At 27.0% G+C, this 20000-nt stretch overlaps 1 protein-coding gene across 2 annotated transcripts in view; it reads left to right on the top strand.

Moving 5' to 3' along the window:
- Positions 1 to 20000, top strand: part of LOC136076840 (disintegrin and metalloproteinase domain-containing protein 9-like) — a 119894-nt gene that overhangs the window by 7011 nt on the left and 92883 nt on the right. The window contains exons 2-3 of one of the 2 annotated variants that reach the window (XM_065790416.1): positions 1145 to 1230; positions 19969 to 20000. The exon at positions 19969 to 20000 is cut by the window's right edge and continues 48 nt beyond it. In XM_065790416.1, the coding sequence (XP_065646488.1) occupies positions 1145 to 1230; positions 19969 to 20000 (118 nt within the window). Of the gene's footprint in view, positions 1 to 1144; positions 1231 to 16688; positions 16799 to 19968 lie in introns of those variants that run through there. The other variant, XM_065790417.1, reaches the window with a different exon arrangement.

Raw genomic sequence — 20000 nt, 5'->3', positions numbered from 1 at the left:
AATGATATTTTTCACTATTCTTTTAAAATGCTCCTCGAAATGAAACACAAACTATATTAAAATTAGTTTTAATCACCGGTTGAAGAATAAAAATTTTATTTCATAAATTGTATTAAAATGCTTTTTAAGAATAAACACATTGTAAAAAGAAAATACACATTTTAAAGAAAATACATATTGTAAAAAGAAATCAAAGATGTACAAGTTTATACTTAAACTTAAAACAAAGTACATGAAGTAAGAAAGTAAGAAACTTTATATATTAATGTATTAAATGTAACATAAACTTTACTATATAGTATAAACCTTCATTATTTAACAATAACAAATCATTGATAAAATTATTACAAATAATACCTAAGCAGTTTGGTTAATTGTCGTCACTAAAATGAGCAATATTAAAATATTATTTGACCTATAGATGGCCATAATCACAGATAAGAAGATTTAAAAAGAGACAGTTCGTCATCATTGATATTATAGGATATATTTGTACTTTGGAAATTGCAAAACTTCCTCAAGATATTAAACATAGGTATTTTAGAGGTGTGTTCACATCAGATTCTTCAAAATTACTACTTAGGTTTTGTAATGTTTTAATACACTCAACATGAGAATCTTAATGTTCAGAATTCAAACTAAATTTACTATTAGTAATTTTATCTCACAATCCTCCATAGCTTCAAAAACATGAACCAAGACAAAGATGACATGCAGATATAATATATTACTAAACAATTCGTAATATGATATTTAAAAAAAGCATATATAATATTTATTTTTTTATCATTAGAAATCAATTTACATTATCGAACATTTATTATAAATAATATAGCCCGATATCAAAACTTTAAATTACATATAAAATTTTTAAATATATTCCACTATAGTCAAAAAGGCTGCCTTTTTTTTTTTAACCATTTCTTAACTCTCTAACTCCGATACACGAACCTTGACAAACAAGGCCGCTGCGCACGCAGAGAAATAAGTTAAGCGTAGTACTGCTAAAGAGGTGGTGGGAATGGAACTTGTAATTTCTCGTTATGAAGCACTCAACTTACATCTACACCACTACCTAAATATAAATTTTTTTTTCTTTAAATTTATTTAACAAAGATAAATATTTTTAAAATTTTGATATTAGCGCTGCATATCAGTGATACAGAAATCGTATACCCAAAACGCCATCACAGTGAACGCCCACAAAACGATTTAGGCACATTAAATCAGGTAAGAACAGTTGCTTTTTATTCATTAATTTGATATCTATTATAAGTTGTTGCGATACGTTGCAATATGAGAAACGTATCGCAACAACTTTTTAACAAATACTTGTTAAATTTTTTTTGTTTTCCTACATGACGATCTCCTTAAAATTTTTGTATTTTTATTTGTTTAAAAAGTTCACACTGTTTAAGAAAATTAAAAGGTTACCATTTCTATATTTTTTAACTTGTTGTGAATAATTTTTGTTTACAAATAACTATTTGTTAGGAATATGTAAAATTATTTGTAGCAACTTTTACTCAGTAAAAGTTTTAATGGTAGGTTTGCATCTGATTTGTCAAAACATGTTATTTTCATATATATATATATATATATATATATATATATATACACACACATATATATATACATATATACACACATAAATAGACATATACAAAGATGCATATATATATGTATATATATATGTATATATATATATGCATATATATATGTATATATATGTGCGAGTGTATATATATATATATATATATATATATATATATATATATATATATATATATATATATATATATTAGCCCCCGTCATTTCCGCAAAGTTTTTGATTATTGAAGATCGTCATTTGATTTGTGGTACATTTTGATGAGAACATAGAAAAAATCATATTCATTTTTATTTAAAGTCGTATTTACTATCTCCTCCAGTGCGTTGAAATTTTCAGACTTTTCTTGAAATCTCCTTATTTTACGCTACTCATGCACCAATTTAGTTTGCGCAATTATTTAGTCGATTTTCGCAATGAAACAAAACTTTCAAGAAACAACCACATTTTATTGTTCCATCAATATATTAGAGTAATTTTATTTATAGATATTGCTTGAAAATCTAACAATTTATTTTCTTTCAATTATTGCTTTTTTTTTATTAAAAACATTCGAATCTCAAATATAGACTCAAAAACATAATCAATCACTTAATTACTTTAATATTATATACAATATGGTTAGTTAAAATGTTTTTTCAAAAGTTATTAAAATTTTTTTGGTACTAACTGAATGTTTTGCTCTATGCTCTGCTATTTACAGAAGAACATCTTGCTTCAACGCTTCATTTACGCACACTTTCAAGTAGTCTTGAATAAGTTTTAGCGCTCTTTAGGCAGAATCATTTGCTACATGAAGTTTATAGACCCAGTCCTAAAATCTTCTATAAGTACTGCATTTCCCCCATTCCTTACAACTAACTTGACACCATGAAATTCCAAGATTCTCAAAAACCCACCAACTCATGCCTCCTACAAATGATAACAGGTTAGAAGTATTTGGATTTTTGGAGAAAATAACTGTTCTCTGGTCGTCGTACCAATAATATCGTTTCATCACGTCAATGTATATATAGGCAATATTAGGTCTTTTAATTTTATAATTTTCCATATCTCATATATGGAGCCGTACATGCAAAAGGAGCTTTAAAAAACCAAAAAGTATAAAAAACACCAACAAACTCAGCAAAAACTGTAAAACGTGACATCGATTTGAATCAAGTTATTGACTAAGAAGGCAAAGTACAAGATTATAGATTGATTTGGAAAGATATTTTGCATGATGGAAGGCACCAAGTCTTTTAAAATGAAGTCCCGTGACAAATCCGCCTAAGTGTACAACTGTTAACTGGTAATGGTACTAAAGGTACTACTATAGTCACCTCTGGGAAATACATTTTCTTTTGAAGCTTCACTGCAAAACTATAAGACTTTATCAGCCTAGAAAAAATATCTATTCAATTAATTATGAGAAATTATTTGTTTGACGATAAAAAATATACTTTATTAACCCTTTGTTTACCGACGGTACTTTTAAGTACCACCCAAAAGAAACTGCCTCAAATCCTTATCTAATATTATTTTCCCGATAAAAATTGTTGGTGCTTTTTTTCTTTCGGAAAAAGTCAAGTTTTTGACAACTCAGCGAAAAATTTATCAAAATAGTAAAGAGGCTTGGTCAGTTAAGCGTTATTGTGGGTTCTTATTTTCTTTGAGCTGCTTTGGTAACCTATATATATTTTTTAGCTTCATAATTTTTTTCTTTGTTTTAAATATGTTTCTATAACTATTTTTGTTAAGACAACTTAAAAAAATTTATTTCTATTTTATGTAAGAGAACCTTTTTGTGAATGGACTTAAAAGTACCGATATGTTGTATAAGATCATTTAATTTTTTATTAGCAAAATCAATATGCCAAAATATATTTCTGCTCAAGTAGCACATATTTTAATTAATGATTTACCACTTCCTGACGGATCTTCAAAAGTCATCTTCAGACATTGAAGATGTAACAGTAGCTGCACCCTTGGATCAATTTCTGTATAATGACGACGTAGTAAATGATTTAGATGATGATGATCTTGTAGATGACCAGCAAAACAATAATTATTTTGTAGCTGCTTCAAATATTTTGAAACTGCCCAACCAAAAACAACGCTATGATCAGACATTGGAGGAAAAAAGATGTAACTCTGGAAATCCATAGTTTTGAACTTCCACAAGGTATAAAAATCAAGTATTTTTTATTATTATTTTATTTTATTTTGCCGTTTAACAAATTTGACAGTTTCCATAAATTTACAATTAAGTTAATGGCCGAAGCAAGAAGAAGGCATAATTTGCCTTATCGCCAAGCACCGTGTTACAATTTATAATTTTTACAAAGTTGCTTCAAGAATATATAACATAAAAGAAAAATTAAATGAATGTTTACAAAAGATATATAATAAATAAAGCAAAATATCGTTTAATACATAATATCATAAATAGATTGAGTAAAAGTAAGAGTTAATATATAAAACTTTATATATGTTTTAAGTAAAATATATAAAAGATAAAGTAAAATATCATAACTAGATTAGGTAAAAGTAAAAGTGAATATATAATAACTTTATATATATAAATACGCACAAAAAATAAAATAAAAAGCGAGAAAATGTGATTTTTGATAATGATTATTGTCAAAAAATTTTAACCTTTTTTTTTTCTTTTTTTCTTTCGAATAATTACGAAAATACGAATAATTAACTTGTTTTTTCAGTTTTTAAATTATATATCTGATCTGTTTTTAAAAGAAAGACTTATAATAATATAAATCAAAATCTGTGTTTAAAAAAAACTGTTTTGAATCAGTTTTAAACTGATGAAGAGATATTTTTTTCCGGAAACAATGTTTGGAAATCTTTTCCACAAAAGTGGTCCGCGATTCTGAACTGAATAAGAAACTTGTTTAGAATAAGATTTTGGTATAACAAAGTTGTTAGCGGAAAATCTTGTAGCATATTTATGGTGTATTACTTTAAAATAAGTTTCAAATATTTTGGGGGACAGTCCATATTTTGTTTTATACATGAACAGTAGAACAAGATGGATATTAAGTTTAAAAATATTCAGGGCACCAATTACACCTAAAAGAGGTTCACAAGGAACCGCTCTACCAGATCCAAATATGATTCTAACAGCAAGTAAAGTTTTTTAGTTAATCATTTATATATTATTATTAAGCATTTTTTTATTATCATAATTTATATTTTTTAGGGCCAATCCAGGATCACTTTCTAAATGCAGATTCTCCAGTAGGCTTCTTCCTAAAATTTTTTGATAATGAGATTGTTGACAACATCTTGTATCAAACAAATTTATACAAGCCTCCATCATGGAATAACTATTGGTGTTATGAGCCTGATCTGGGAGTCCCATATATATCCAGTGTCCTTCCATGAAATTGATTTGCTGAAATATTAGCTAATCTACATATCAATGATAATCTGGTTATTCGAAATGATAACAAAGATAGACTATATAAGTCTATCTTTGTTATCCATTGATTGATTTAACTAATGATCGATTCAAAAAATTGTATAATATTTCTAAAGAAGTCAGCATAGATGAAAGAATGATATTATTCAAGGGCCGCAGCTCTTTGAAACAATAAAACCTTGTCAAACCAATCAAAAGAGGGTTCAGGATTAACCAATCAAAAGAGGATTTAAATTGTAAATGAGGGCCGATATGGATAGTTATATCAGTAAATTTGATGTATACCAAGGTAAAAACGCTATGCCTAGAAAATTTGACTTTCCTCATTGTTTTGGATTAGGTGAATCTGTTATTGGCCATTTCACTTCAGACCTTATTGAAAGTTATTATGAAGTGTATATTGAGAAATATTTTTCATCAATCCCACTAATGGAATATCTTAAGTCTAACAAAATTTTAGCATGTGCAACAATTCGAACCAACCGAAAGTATTTTCCAATAAGCATGAAAAAAGATAAAGAACTGCAAAGAGGAGATTATGACTATAGAGTATCTTCTAATAACATTTACTTTTACAAATGGATGGACAATAAAGCGGTGAATGTTGTCTCTAACTTCCATGGTACAGAATCTGCAAAACTGCAAATGCGACTAAAGGATGGCGCTCGCAAAGAATTTAGCTGCCCAATAGCTGTAATGGATTACAATGCATACATGGGCGGTGTTGACAAGACAGACATGCTGTGTTCCAGTTATGGTTTGGATCGAAAATCAAAGAAATAGTGGCACCGTATATTTTTTGGTATTGTTGTTGTTATTCTTTCGTTGTTTTTAACAAAATGACTAATAAACCCATTTATTCTTTAGAATTTCAAAGAGGAGTTACACAGTCCCTTATTACTCTTGGTAGATTGCCAACTGTTGGTCGACCTTTGAGAAGCCCAAGAGTAGAACCTCAAAATAAACGCCGTAAATTACAGTATTATGTTTCTGACTCAATCAGACTACAAAATGTTGGTGTCCACTTCAATATTTATGTAGATACAAGAAGACGATGTGAAGCGTGTTCAACAAACAACATTCAACCAAGACCACACAGCCAATGCAATACATGCAACATTTTTCTTTGTTGTAATGAGAAAAAGAATTGTTTCAAATCTTACTACAATTTGTGATGTATTTTCTTAACTAATTAGATGAAGATTTTTTAAATTTAAATGAGCTGTAAATAGGTTTTTTTGTTTTTATTTTAAAAATTATACTCTTGTTATTTTTACTTGTTTACTTTTGTTAGATTAACATTCTATAAAATAACAACATGTAGGTTTGTTTGGTTATTTAAGTAAGCAAAACTTTTTATTTGTTTAAAAATAAAAGTTCATATTAATAAAAGTTTAAAGTAAATTTTCCACAACATTAAAAAATTTAAAAAAAAATCACAAGTAACATAAAATTTAAGAATTAAAAAAAAATCCCGTTTAAGCATGATGGTACTTTGAAGTACCTAGCTTATTTCTATGACAACAAAAGTTTTAAATTTCGAAATTTTTATGGAAATTAACTTTTATCTATTTGGATGTCTTATAAAATTTAAATAGTAACTTTTTGATTTCTTTTTCATGGTCTGGTAAAGAAAGGGTTAATATTATATAGTTTCTTTGCTAATAATAAGTCTTAACAGTTTAAATCTCTAAAATATTTTTATCTCACCTTATTTTCAATAAACGTTCCACGGTTACTTTTCAAGTCAAACTTGTTCATATTCCCATAATTTATTCCTTTAGCAAACATTTTACCCAATCGTGTAACGTTTTAAATGTATTGTCTTTAGGTCCGGTTGTAACTTTGCCTGTCGCTTTTTCTATTTCTTAGTTCGGAGTTCTACAACATGATGTCTTCGAGCTTACAATTTCTGCCAACCTTTCCACTTTTTTGCCATGATTAAGAACATCTGTAATTTTTTTTCGTGTCCAGGTGAAGAGTCAGAGATAAGTGTTTAGCTTTTGAGAAAAAAGATTCCCTTATTTTAATTCCTTCATTCGTTAAGACCATTTATTATGCCTTCTTGAAGTTGTTTCTGGTAGTCAAAACTTATTTAAATTTCCATTGCCTGCATTTATTATACTTGCAATTATAGCTACCTGACCTGTTATAGAAATACTCTATCTTTTTGCAACAATTGATGTTGATTTAATTATATTTTTAGGCAAAGAAACCGTTACAAAATCGTCAGTTTCTTTCCTTTTTGAGTTGTATTCTTTTAAGTCTATATCTAACTCATTTGAGTCTTCAAATTCAGTATCAGAATGTTTTTGAAGACTAGATTGAAAATGTTGTCAGACGATTGTTGACCTATCATTTTCGCATGAAACTGATTTGTTTTTGCAATCTTTCTTTTTATAAACTTTTCATAATTTTTATCCTTACGATCCATTAACCACTTTTGCAGGCTTTTTGGTCGTCCAGAAACATACAACCTTCTTTTCTAGTTAAAAGTGATTTAGTTTTATCTTTCATTAATGTGTCATTAACATCTGAAGGAAAAATGTCAAAAAGATTACGCAAAAAATTCCATATATATGTTTACAATGTCCCTAGAGATATAAATTAGAATCGTGCGTGAACAAAACCTTAAATTATACATATGGTAAAACTAGTAATAAACCTGCTTTTTTGTAAGATTTTTAACATTTAAGATTTCATAAGTCAGTATTTTATGATTTTCAACATTTAAGATTTCATAAGTCAGTATTATATAATTTCAATAGACTGGAGGGCGTAGAAAATTCAACTTTAAAAAAAGATGTTTATAATTTTCTCAATGAACTCATCAAAATGCACCAGAAATCAACTGACGACCTTACACACACATATACATAAGATATATTATATGTATCTTATGTATATGTGTGTGTGCGTGTGCGTGTGTGTGTGTATATATATATATATATATATATATATATATATATATATATATATATATATATATATATACATATATATATATATACATATATATTTATATAAACATATATACATATATATCTCGCCTCATTGTTTTTCACTAACTTTAAAAATTTTCAGTGATCAAATTAAATCAAATCAAATATATTCTAAATAAAGTTGTTAAATCGAGGTTATTAACAAATAGTAATAATTACTAATATAAAGTAAACACTCGTGAAATTCAATAATAGTAGAATTATGATAATAATAGTTATAATACTAGTAAATAAAAATATAACAAAATGATAATATAACAAAAACAGTAATATAACAACGTTATATTACTGTTTTTGTTATCAATATTAACAACAGTAAGAATAATATTATTTATAATGATAAAATTACAGTAATAATAACAATAACAGTAATAGCGATAAAAAGAAAATACTATAAAACCACTCACTTGAGAAAATATTGAACTTTTTAAATTTTGATTTTTTTTATTATTATTTTTAACACAACTTATATTTAAAAAACTATATTAAAGTTTTTTACATTTTGTGCAACAAAAAAACTTAGTTCCAACTACATATTTCTTTGGTAAACATGTTTCTTTGCATAACCGTTCCTACACATCGAATTATCAAATTGCAACACTTTGGTGTGTAACTGTACTCTACACTTTTTACATTTTGCAACTTTTAATCGTTTGGCTGCTCATACTTTGTTCTTCATTACAGTTTTGCTGAGGTTGCTCAGCATTGTTATGCTCTGGCATTTGCGTACTGTGGCGGCTGTTGAAGGTGATGAAGCTGTGTCTGAGCCAGATGGTGTAGGTGCTGTGGAGGCTGCTAAAGTTGATGAAGGTGGATTAAACGTTTGTGTGGATTAAACGTTGTGCTAATGCTTTATGATTTATATCGGTTTTATTAAGTGGAAATAAGCCAGTGTACTGGAAACCAGCGATTGCGCGCAAGGGTGTAAAACATTTACCACTCTCGTACAGCAGTTTGAGCAACAGTGGAAAATTTTGTTTATCTAAATTCTTGCATTATAAGTCTTCGTAATTCTTTGTAAGAAATTCTTTCCATGCTTGTTTGGCATGAAAATAGACAACTCTACCCAATGGTTGTAGAATATGTGAAGAAAGCTCTGGTAGACAAATCAAGATTATATTGTGTTTTTTGCACAGCAACACCGTTTCCAAAGTAATGTTATTTTTTCATTGCCATATCCGTTTAGTTTTTATTTGATAATTTTTATCAGTGTGCAGCACGATGGTGTGCGGTTTGACCCGGTTTTACTTTATTGCTTATAAATCTTATACTTTTCTTCAACTTATTGTGTTGAATTGTAAGTTGAAGAAAATTTAGATAAATAAAAGCTCAGAGTTATAAATAATACTTATAACGCTAACTCTGATCATCTATTTATCTTTTTTTCTCTCTTTTCCTGTTGTGTTTTAATATTTTTTGTTAAATTTAACAAATTTAACAAAAATATTAAAACACAACAGGAAAAAAAAAAAATTGGAAAAATAGAAACTAAACATTCATATCTTCAACAAAAATTTCCGTAGGTCGCTCCTCCTAAACATTTTTTGACTGTAAACGTTTCGGCTGTACAAAGTTTATCGCCGGTAATTTACAAAAATATTTTATAATATTGAAAAAAAGTCATTTACGCAGCTAAATTTTACCGCTACTCAACGCCGTTAATGCAAGTTCTCAAACTTTTTTGTCTTGTTTGTTCTCGGTGATAACAAACATATTTTTTTCCGGTCTGCAATATTTGTTTTAAACAATATGATATGTTAAGTTTTAAAAGATATGTTAAGTTTAAACAATATCTATATATATTGTTTAAAACTTAACATATCTTTTGCGATGGAGTATGAAAATATGTATATATATTTTCTACAAAAAAATAAAAAATATATATATTCAAATAAAAAATATTTATTAATCTATGATAATTTAAAGACCGGAATTTTAGTTAAATAGTTTTATGGCATTATAAAATAGGGATGGCTCATATCACAGTAATGTTTGAATTTTGAGCTTAGACTTTTAAATAAACCTTAAGAGGATTAACTTTAAAAGTCTAACTAGTCGTATGTCAATTTGTGTGTTCTTCACACTCATACTAATAAAAACTTTCATATAAAATGGAAAAAACAGATTTTAAACTTGAAATAACTAATTTTTTTCGACCTTTAATATGTTTGCAGACATATGACTGGTTAGAAACTAAACATATAACTTAAAACTTGTTTAAAAAAGTTGTTTTCTCAGTTTAATGTTTTATCTTCATTGAGAGCAGCACTATTTTATAGCAAGATATGGTCCATCAACTATAAACCAAAATTTTATATCTAAACTTGAGTAATTAAAAAAAAATTTAACTTTGTTTGATTTTAGACAAACTGAAGCACTAGGAGAAAAAAAAACTTTTTTTTCTAAAAATTATTCGGGTTAAAAAAATGCAGCGAAACATAACCTTATTATAAAAACGCAAAATTCGTGTATTTTCCAGTACATGCATTAACCGCGTTGAGTAGTAGCTTTTTAAGCTGATAAAAAGTTCGACCCCTTAAGTTGTAAAATAAATAGTTAATGTCTTTAATAATTGTATGAAATAGTAAACTTTATAATAAAATAGAAATTCAAGATTGATTAATTAAAATAATATCATTGTCAATTTTAAAATATTAATGACACCACAAATGATTTACATACGTACACTTGTAAAAACGCACGTGTACATAATAATAAACAAACAAAAGAAAAAATATCTAAAAACATTATCTTGTAAATAATGCAAACATATTTTACTTGTTTTTTTTGGTATGACTCAATTTAATATTAGAGAATGAAATCCGGAGAAAGAAAATGACGAGCACAATAAAAAGAATTTTAGCGAATGCTATTTTAGCAACCAAATGAATATACGGTTTCTATGAAAAATCAGTAGCAAACAATAGTCCAAGAAGTCACAGCAGTTAGCAAGTCAGCCGTAGAGCAACTGGATATTAAAAGCGTATTGGTTGTCTGACAGTAAGTTATTTGACTCAAGATAGGATGTGAGAAATATGTTGATCAAAAATTCTAAGACTATGCTATTAACAGAAAAAAGACTGATCGGAAGATAAATGAAGGAGTCAGAATGTTCTCTGTAGTTTTTGAAAGTTGGAGCTAAAAAATACCATTTTCCATTTATTCACTGTCTTCATAGAATATATAAACAATAGGGTACAACAATATAAACATATCTTTTTTATCTGTATGTTTTATGTTGGATATATCATGTTTGGGTGTATACGAATACTGCACCGGACCACACCAGACCACAACGGACCACCCCGTAGTATTAAAACAATTTTAGTAGAGCGAAATATGCATAAGTTACATTCGTAATGCATATATGAAATAAAAATTTATACAAAAAAAAAAATTTTGAAAAATTTAAATTTTAATTACAATTTTACTTGTGCACCCACAAATAAAAAATTGTATTTTTGTCAAAATTTTATAGCATACATTTGCTCTATTGTGTGCGCGCACAATAAAATGTTATGTCTACAGCAGGCATATATTTGAACATACTTTGAAGGTCCTTAGCTTTATCATTAGAAATTTGAGCACACTGGTTTAAGACAGAAGCCATTGGTACAACTGCAAGAGGTCTTGCCACAGCTAATGAAGATCGTGGATTGTTAGGAAGACGCTTAATTCGTACTTCTGAACAAACATCAGTGAATGACTTTCAGTAGTATATATGATCTGAAAACTCTGCCCTGTAAACCAGATGCTTTATTTGGGTATAGGGAACAAGGTTATAATTAAAATAGCCTGCAATAGCTGAAAAATGCTTAAAATCCAATCTTTTCATTTAGTAGACAGAAAAAGGATTTCTCTTTTGAATATTAGCAATTGCTCTGATTAAACCAAGTGGACTAAATATTTCAAGAGGAGCTAGTGCTCTATCAATTTGACTATGTATTTTGTCAACCTCTTGTATACTAGAATGCCCTGATTCACAGAACTTTTGCTCTATTACCCTGATTTTTGGGTAACGTATCAAAAACTCACGTAAGGCAATGGACATGTGACTATTTCTATTTTGAGGCACGCATTAATCAAACCATAGTATGAGTTTATCCTCTCTAGCAAGCATGTTACACAACTTGAGATCATTTCCTGCACGACCTGAAATGCCTTCATGCCAAAGCATACAATAACCTTTTTTATTTAGGGAGCAATGCCCAGTTAAATTATAAGCTGAGAGTTTACGTTTGTAAAAAAATGCTCCTATGTTTGATTTTGGTAAACTTATTACATTTTCAAGGTCAATGCATACTACAGCTACATTTTTACCCTTAAGTTTGCGGTCTTTTTCACGTTCTGCTCGATTTTCATTCTTTAACATTACATGTTTGGAAAATTTTGGGGTTTGCTCCTCAGTTGGATTTACTACATTATGGTATTCATAACATGTATCACATAAATCAGTTTTTGGCTTTTGAAATTCGATGTTAAAGTCATGCTCAAATATGAATCTATACATATGCTTCTTAACAGGGGCAATATTCTTTTCTTTGCAATAGGTAGAGTAAAGTTCATACATTTTATTAAGATTTAAAAAAGCTTCAAAATATTCTTTTTTTGTTCTTTTACGACAGTAGTGTGATGGTACACGTGGAAATTCATTGATATGATCTTTAACAGTTTGTTTTGATCTTTGATCAACAACTTTTTTGGTGTGTTTCCCCCATTTTGAAAAGGCAGGGCTTCCAGTAGCATCATTCTTGTTTTCATGATGATAATAAACTCTTCTACTACTTATATTTAAAGTAGTGAGGTAAAATTCTTTACAAACTCAAGTTTGCAAATCACCAACAAAAAAGCTGTAATAAAATGAATATGTTTTTCGCGAATTTTCATTGATTTTCGTTTCTTCTGGAGTCGTTCAGTAGTTCTACTGTAGAAATGCTTTTTTTGGGTATCATCCATAGACTAAAAATCAGAAAATATATGTGCTCGTTCTTCATCACTGATATGTTGTCTACATGTAAATTTACAAGAATTTAAACAGGTTTTTCTTGTGGTCTTGTCACAGACTTGCATGGAAAATTTTCTCCTTTTCTATTTTAATAAGCTTGACCAGATTGTCTCAACTGCTTTCTCACATTCTGTATCCAAGTTTTAGGTGCTGACTTTCGTTTCCTAGTTTGGCCTCCATGTGGGGGCAGACAACTAGCTGATGCTATTACAAGTGCACCATTAGGATATCCAAGAACAGTCAGATCAGTTTCTAAAAAAAAAATATATATACATAATAATAAACAAATAACAATAATACTTAAACCATGAACAATATATATATAAGAAAGTTCAAATGTAATAACTATGATCTATGAAAAAAAAACAATATATATATATATATATATATATATATATATATATATATATATATATATATATATATATATATATATTTTACCTTCAACGTTTTGTTGTAATTTTTAATAAATATTTTAACTATAAAAAGAAAAAAAATTTATCTAACTCAAATTTTTTGATTTGTGGAGATAGAAAAAAATAATTCTAACCTCGCGATATGTTAACGTATTTGATTTTTTGAAAAAAGAATTAATTTTCTTAATGAAGAATTAGTCCGTGAAAAGAAGAATGAAGAAATAATTAGTCCGTCTTAATGAAGAATTAATTAGTCCGTTAAATAAGGAATTAATTAGTCCGTGATCTTATAGAGTACGCGGAATTTAAAAATCTACCTAGTTTCGTTTTGACAATAGATCAAGAAAAGGCGTTTGATAAAGTCGATTGTGAGTTTCTGCTTCAGATTCTCCGAAAATTCAATCTTGGAGAAAATTTTGTATCTTTTGTCAACACCTTATATTTAGAAGTTTCGGCATCTGTTCTGATTTGCGGTTTCCTGTCAGCCTCCTTTCTTGCGGAAAGAGGAGTTTGACAGAGCGACCCCCTCTCTCTCTTGCTGTATGTTTTTGTTGCCGAAGCTCTCGCTTTGGTGGTCAGAGCAGACAGCAGAATAGAGGGTTTCCCGTTACCATGTACACGTAAACCCCTCAAAATACAGCAGTACGCAGACGATTCTATACATTATAAAACTATAATTCCTGATTTAATGTAATTATAAAGAAAAAATTGTAATATTTATTATTTTGTAATAAAAGGAAAAAAAAAAAAATTAATTTTCTTAAATAATTTTTTTATGTTCCTGAATTTAAGCAGAGCGGTAGGATTTGTTACGCAAATAATAATTTATCCTTTTGGACTGCTTGCCCGAACGCATATTTTGAAACCCTATACAGACTCAGATTTTGAAAGAGAGGCTTTTGCGCGTATGTTTAAATCAAAACAAATGTCAAAAAACGTATTGAAGTGAATTTGAGTAATTTCATAAAAAAACTAAATAATAATAGCAAAAAATATTATGATTTTTCTATCCACTATTGTGCAATATAGTACAAATACTTATACAAACCCTCACAACTCAAAACATCCGTGATTTTCAGAATTTTTTCTTAAAAATAAAGATTTAAAAAAATTAGTTTGTTTTTCTAATTCTAAGATATAAAAAAGACAACCATTGTAACAAACTATAAACCAGATGGTAAAACTTGACTATGCTGTGATTCTCATACGATAGATTTTTTAAAACAGTTTTAAAATTTACCTACTAATATCAATAGACTATTATTAACTTGGTAAAATTTTTTTCAAATTAAGTTCCCATTTATCCAATCATTTAACAAGAAAAGTATTTTGAAAAAATAGACTAATTTCTTTTTAAAACTTGACACTTATTACTCCCATATATAAATTATATACAATACTAAAAAAGTTTGAGAATATTGCTTATTGGTTGTTATAGCTAGCCCAGATGATTTACAACACTCTTAAATTAAAAGCAATTGTAAGCAAGAGCGAATTTAGATATCCTTTGGTAATGTATAGTAAGATCACAAAGCATTGTAGCATAATAAGCCATTAGAAAAAATCTATAACCTGATGTCCACAAGTGTGTTTTGATATAGTAAACTGATTACCAAAAGCAATAACTCTCAACTTACCACACCTTTATGAAAAACTAAGTGTAAAAAGGTAGAAACAAGAAAGATTGCAAACATGCAAATTCATGTTGTTGTTTATTTCAATTTCAAAACTCAATACATGTTTGTTGATATATAGCTTTTAACCTGAACAAAATACTCGTTATTGTATTCTATAATTAATATAAAATGTGTATCCTTTAATATCAACTGATGGTAAATAATATTAAATAAAGCAGCAAACTTTGATAAATTTTATATATTTATAATGCTAATTATTTATTTTACATTATATACTCCAGAAGAAAAAGAAAATATGTCTGCTCTAAAAAATTAGAATAAAAACCTTAAATAAAATGTACTCCATATTTACAAATTTTATGAATAGTTTCATTATGCAATTTTTGGTATAACCAATAAACCCAAGTGTTCTTTTTTAAAATTTCTGTGAATATCTCTTGTTTATTAATATAAAAACAGAGATGCGTCATGATTTATTTTGATGTAACATTAATAATTTTTTTGAAAACTTGCTTCTTCAAATGTAAAAGCTAATTTTGATGAAGTTACTTTTATTACAAAAATTGCCATAATTCACCTTTATTTGGTTACATTTTTTGACTTCAATACTCAGTAAAGTTTTAATGTTCAGTGAAAAAACAAATATCACTTTTTTTGTTAAATTTTCCAATAGATTATTATCCAATTTATTATTCAAATTATTTCCATTAGAATAATATCCAATTTTCATCCTATATAATGTATATAAAGAAAAATATTATGTACGCCTCATCAGCCTTCTCAAAATTTAGGTTGAACAGTAACTTCTTCAGGGTTCGTAGATTTATATGGAACATGTAAGCTAGTTTGGCAAAACATCTGTAAAAGTTTTCTTTTTCCAAAATTTTAAATGTTAAACTGTTTATAATTAACAAGTTGGTATAAAGATGCAGTAACGAGCTTAGAATAATCTCTGCCTCAGCTTAAAATTTATAATTTGCATATTTTATATGCAAATTGCACCATTCTGGTGCGATTGCATATAAACTTTGTATCAAGCATGCTTTATAGAACACGGACATCATATTTGATGAGAAACACATTTAGAAATTGCACACATGCAAATTCAAGTAAAATATTTCAAAAGTTTATACATGCAAAACACATTTTATAATAGCAAAAATATTCATAGCTATTACAAACTTATTTTGTTCTTTTTTTTGATAATTTTTTTTTTTTTTTTATTACTCTTTTTTCATTAAAACGTTTGATTTTAACCACTTAGTTTAGTTTTTTAAATCTTTTTTTTTTCAATTAATACAATACAAAAAATGCCACAATCATTTGCCACTTTTATTGATGCCATAATCCACTTTTATTTATGCCATAATCCACTTTTATTTATGCCATAATCCACTTTTATTTGGTTAACTTATTTGACTTCAATACTTTTTCTTGCTTTTAATGTCAGTGTTTATATGTAACTGTACAAAAATTACTGTTCTATAGACAAACATAAATATCACTTCTTTTGTTAAATTTTCAAATATTTTATAACTTAATGCAGCCTGCCAAAATTTTTTTAAATTTAAAAAAAGTTTTTAATGGTTTAACACGATGTTTTATTAAAGCTGCGTAATAAAAAAATATATCAGCCTCCTCCAAACTATCGTTGAAACAAAGCATGAACACAAAATCTCCTCAGAGCTCATATATTGACATGGAACATGTAAGCTAGTTTGCAATTAGTACAAATTTTCTTTTTTAAAATACTCTAATTTTTAACTCATTATAATAAACATGTAAATCAGTTTATAAATAAAGTTCTTCATGAGTAGTCACGTAAAACTGCATATAAACTTTGTATGCAAAAGTGCTTCACTATTAGTCTTGTACCACATACTTATATAAACTATGTATTTGAGAATGCTTTAAGGCCAAGAGCATATTTTAAGAGAAACACATTTGTAGATATTTTCAAACTTACTTCAACACATTTTTTTTTTGTTTCTTAAAATTAACAATAGATAAAATCTTCATCACCAAGATAAACTTTATTGAAATTTTTCCGAGTGAAAGTTCTCTTGTACAAATACATTTTAAATACTCTGAAGAGTAATACAATAAAATGAATTTCCTGTGTTGATAGTAACACATGACTTGTATTGATAAACTTAGTATACATTACTTTGAAATTTATTTCAAAAATCTGTTTGTTTTGATTTTAATTATATTTTTCAACAAAATTGCACTCGCCTCTCTTTCAAAATCAGCGAATCAGATTGCTTATCTTTCTGCCTATTCTGAGCCTGTATAGGGTTTCAAAATATGCTGCCCGAACCTTAAACCCTTTGTATTTGTATGTACACTCTAATGCGCCTGCCCCTTTGTTAGCCAATCGATGTAGCAACACTCCATTGCGCCTGTCTCTATTTTATTGAAGTTGATGTATGCACACTCTACTGCGCCTGTCCCTATTTTTAGTCAGTCAAAATATGGATACTCCACAGCGCCTGTCCCTATTTTTAATTTAAAGTTATATTTTTTTTTAAATTATATATTATCAACCCGTATCTTTGACATAGACAAGGTCCTGTACTTTGATAAGGTTCCGTACTTGGACCATTACTATTTTTGTTATATGTAAATGATTTACCCTCTAAAATTAATAATAAATGCAAATTTTATGCAGACGATAAAAAAATTGAAGCTGTAGTCAACAACCAAGTAGACTCAAAAAGCTTTCAAAACGATATTAATAATCTAACTGAATGGTCTGACAAATAAATGATAAATTTCAACATCAGAAAATGTAAAATCATATATTTTCGAAAACCTAATTCGAATTTTAGATATTATATAAAAGATTCAATAACTATAGAAAAAGACAATGGTGTGTTAACAAATACTATGAAATGGAATTACCACATAAATATGGTTGTAAATAATGCAAATAGTCGGTTAGGTCAATTAATTATAGATTTAATTATGTGTTTTGTCTTTATAAGTAAAAGACATAAAGACACTTATAAAGACAAAACACAATGAAAATTTTGTACTGCTCTTTTGTAAGACCTTTGCTTGAATCATCAATATTGAATCCTTATAACAAAATTGAAATACATAAATTAGAAATTTTTCAACAACGAGCAACTAAATTAAATTGAGAATTAAGGTATCTCTTCTATGAAGTAAGGGTAAAAAACTTCAACTAACTTCCTTAAAAACCTAATTCTAAATTTATAACATTTTTCATAAATTATACAAAGTGTGTTGGTATCAGCAACTAAAGCAGCAATTTTTATTTCAGCAAATGATCCATTTGCAAACATTCAAGGAAATAAAGCACGTGTAGATATTGAGCTTTTAAAAAGAAACAAATCAAGGTAAAACTTTCTGACAAAAAGAGTTGCATTATGGTGCAATAAACTACCAGAAGAAATCATTTCCGCCAAAAGTGTAAAATCTTCAAGAACAAGCACAACAAGATAAACATGGATATTATATAACTCTGATCTCTATGAATATTATGAAACTGTAATTAGCACTGGCTAATAATAAATTCAATATGGCGTCGAATCTTAAGGAGCATATAAATAAATAAATAACTTTAAAGTAGTTTAGTTTATAAACATCAATTGCTTTCTAAAGTAAAAGAAACATTTGCCATACAGTGGCATCATTTGTGGTAAAGTCAGATAAATTAGTTATGTTTGTCATCATACTCTGCAGCAGACTTTGAAACTAGAGAACTATAATGGAATATCTTATTGCAGTTAAAGAAAACCTAAACATTTTTGTTTCTCCTAAAATACCTTGATTAAAGGAGAGGTATTGTTTTTCTGCATTCAATATGATAAACACTAAATTATTGCTCAAACTTTGAGTTAAGATTTTAAAATAGAATTCTGTTACTTATTAAAAAAATTATATTTTAATACAATGTGCTTTCTTTTTTTTTAAAAAAAGAAAAAGAAAAAGAAAGTACAGTTTGTAAAGTAAAGTTAAATCCTGTTTGACTATTTACTTTAATAATACAATATTTGGTATCAGACTTTTTTGCATTATCTTTTCTGGATTAAGTATAATTACTTTATTTGCTGATATATACATTGGAATACAGCATATTAAAAACATAAAAGTTGTACTCAAGCTTTAGAATAAGATTTTTATCTAATAATAAAAATCAGTAAACATTATTGTAGAAATAAACTCTGCATAAAAAAGGTAGAAGTTTCTACAATAAGAAAGTATAATATATATATATATATATATATATATATATATATATATATATATATATATATATATATATATATATATATATTTATATATATATATACTTTATTATTATTATTATTATATATATATATATATATATATATATATATATATATATATATATATATATATAATAACAAAGTATATATATATAATACATTACATATAATATATATACATATATATATAATGAAAATATATATATATATATTATATATAAATATATATAATATATATGTAGTATATATTATATTATTATGTATATTTATTTATATTTTATTATATATATATATATATATATATATATATATATATATATATATATATATATATATATATATAAAATAACAAAGTATATATATGTATATATATAAGTACATATATATATATATATATATATATATATATATATATATGTATATAAATTTTTATTTTTTCAATAATTTTTCTAAATAAAAGCATTAATGCTTTTATATTGACAAATATAAATTTTTTTTAAAGCTTTATTATTTCCCTCAATAAAAAGCACTAGATCTTAATATATAAGTTAAACAATTTTTATTTTATTATAGCAGACATTATGAATTCTGCTAATATAATTACTAAAATTTTTTTTAGAATGGAAATCATGAAGAATATGTTACTTATGA

The sequence above is a fragment of the Hydra vulgaris genome, chromosome 02 (genome assembly GCF_038396675.1).
Source record: "Hydra vulgaris chromosome 02, alternate assembly HydraT2T_AEP".
Taxonomy (NCBI): domain Eukaryota; kingdom Metazoa; phylum Cnidaria; class Hydrozoa; order Anthoathecata; family Hydridae; genus Hydra; species Hydra vulgaris.
Note: the sequence above shows the minus strand (reverse complement) of the source record. Positions and strands in the feature narration are given on the sequence as shown.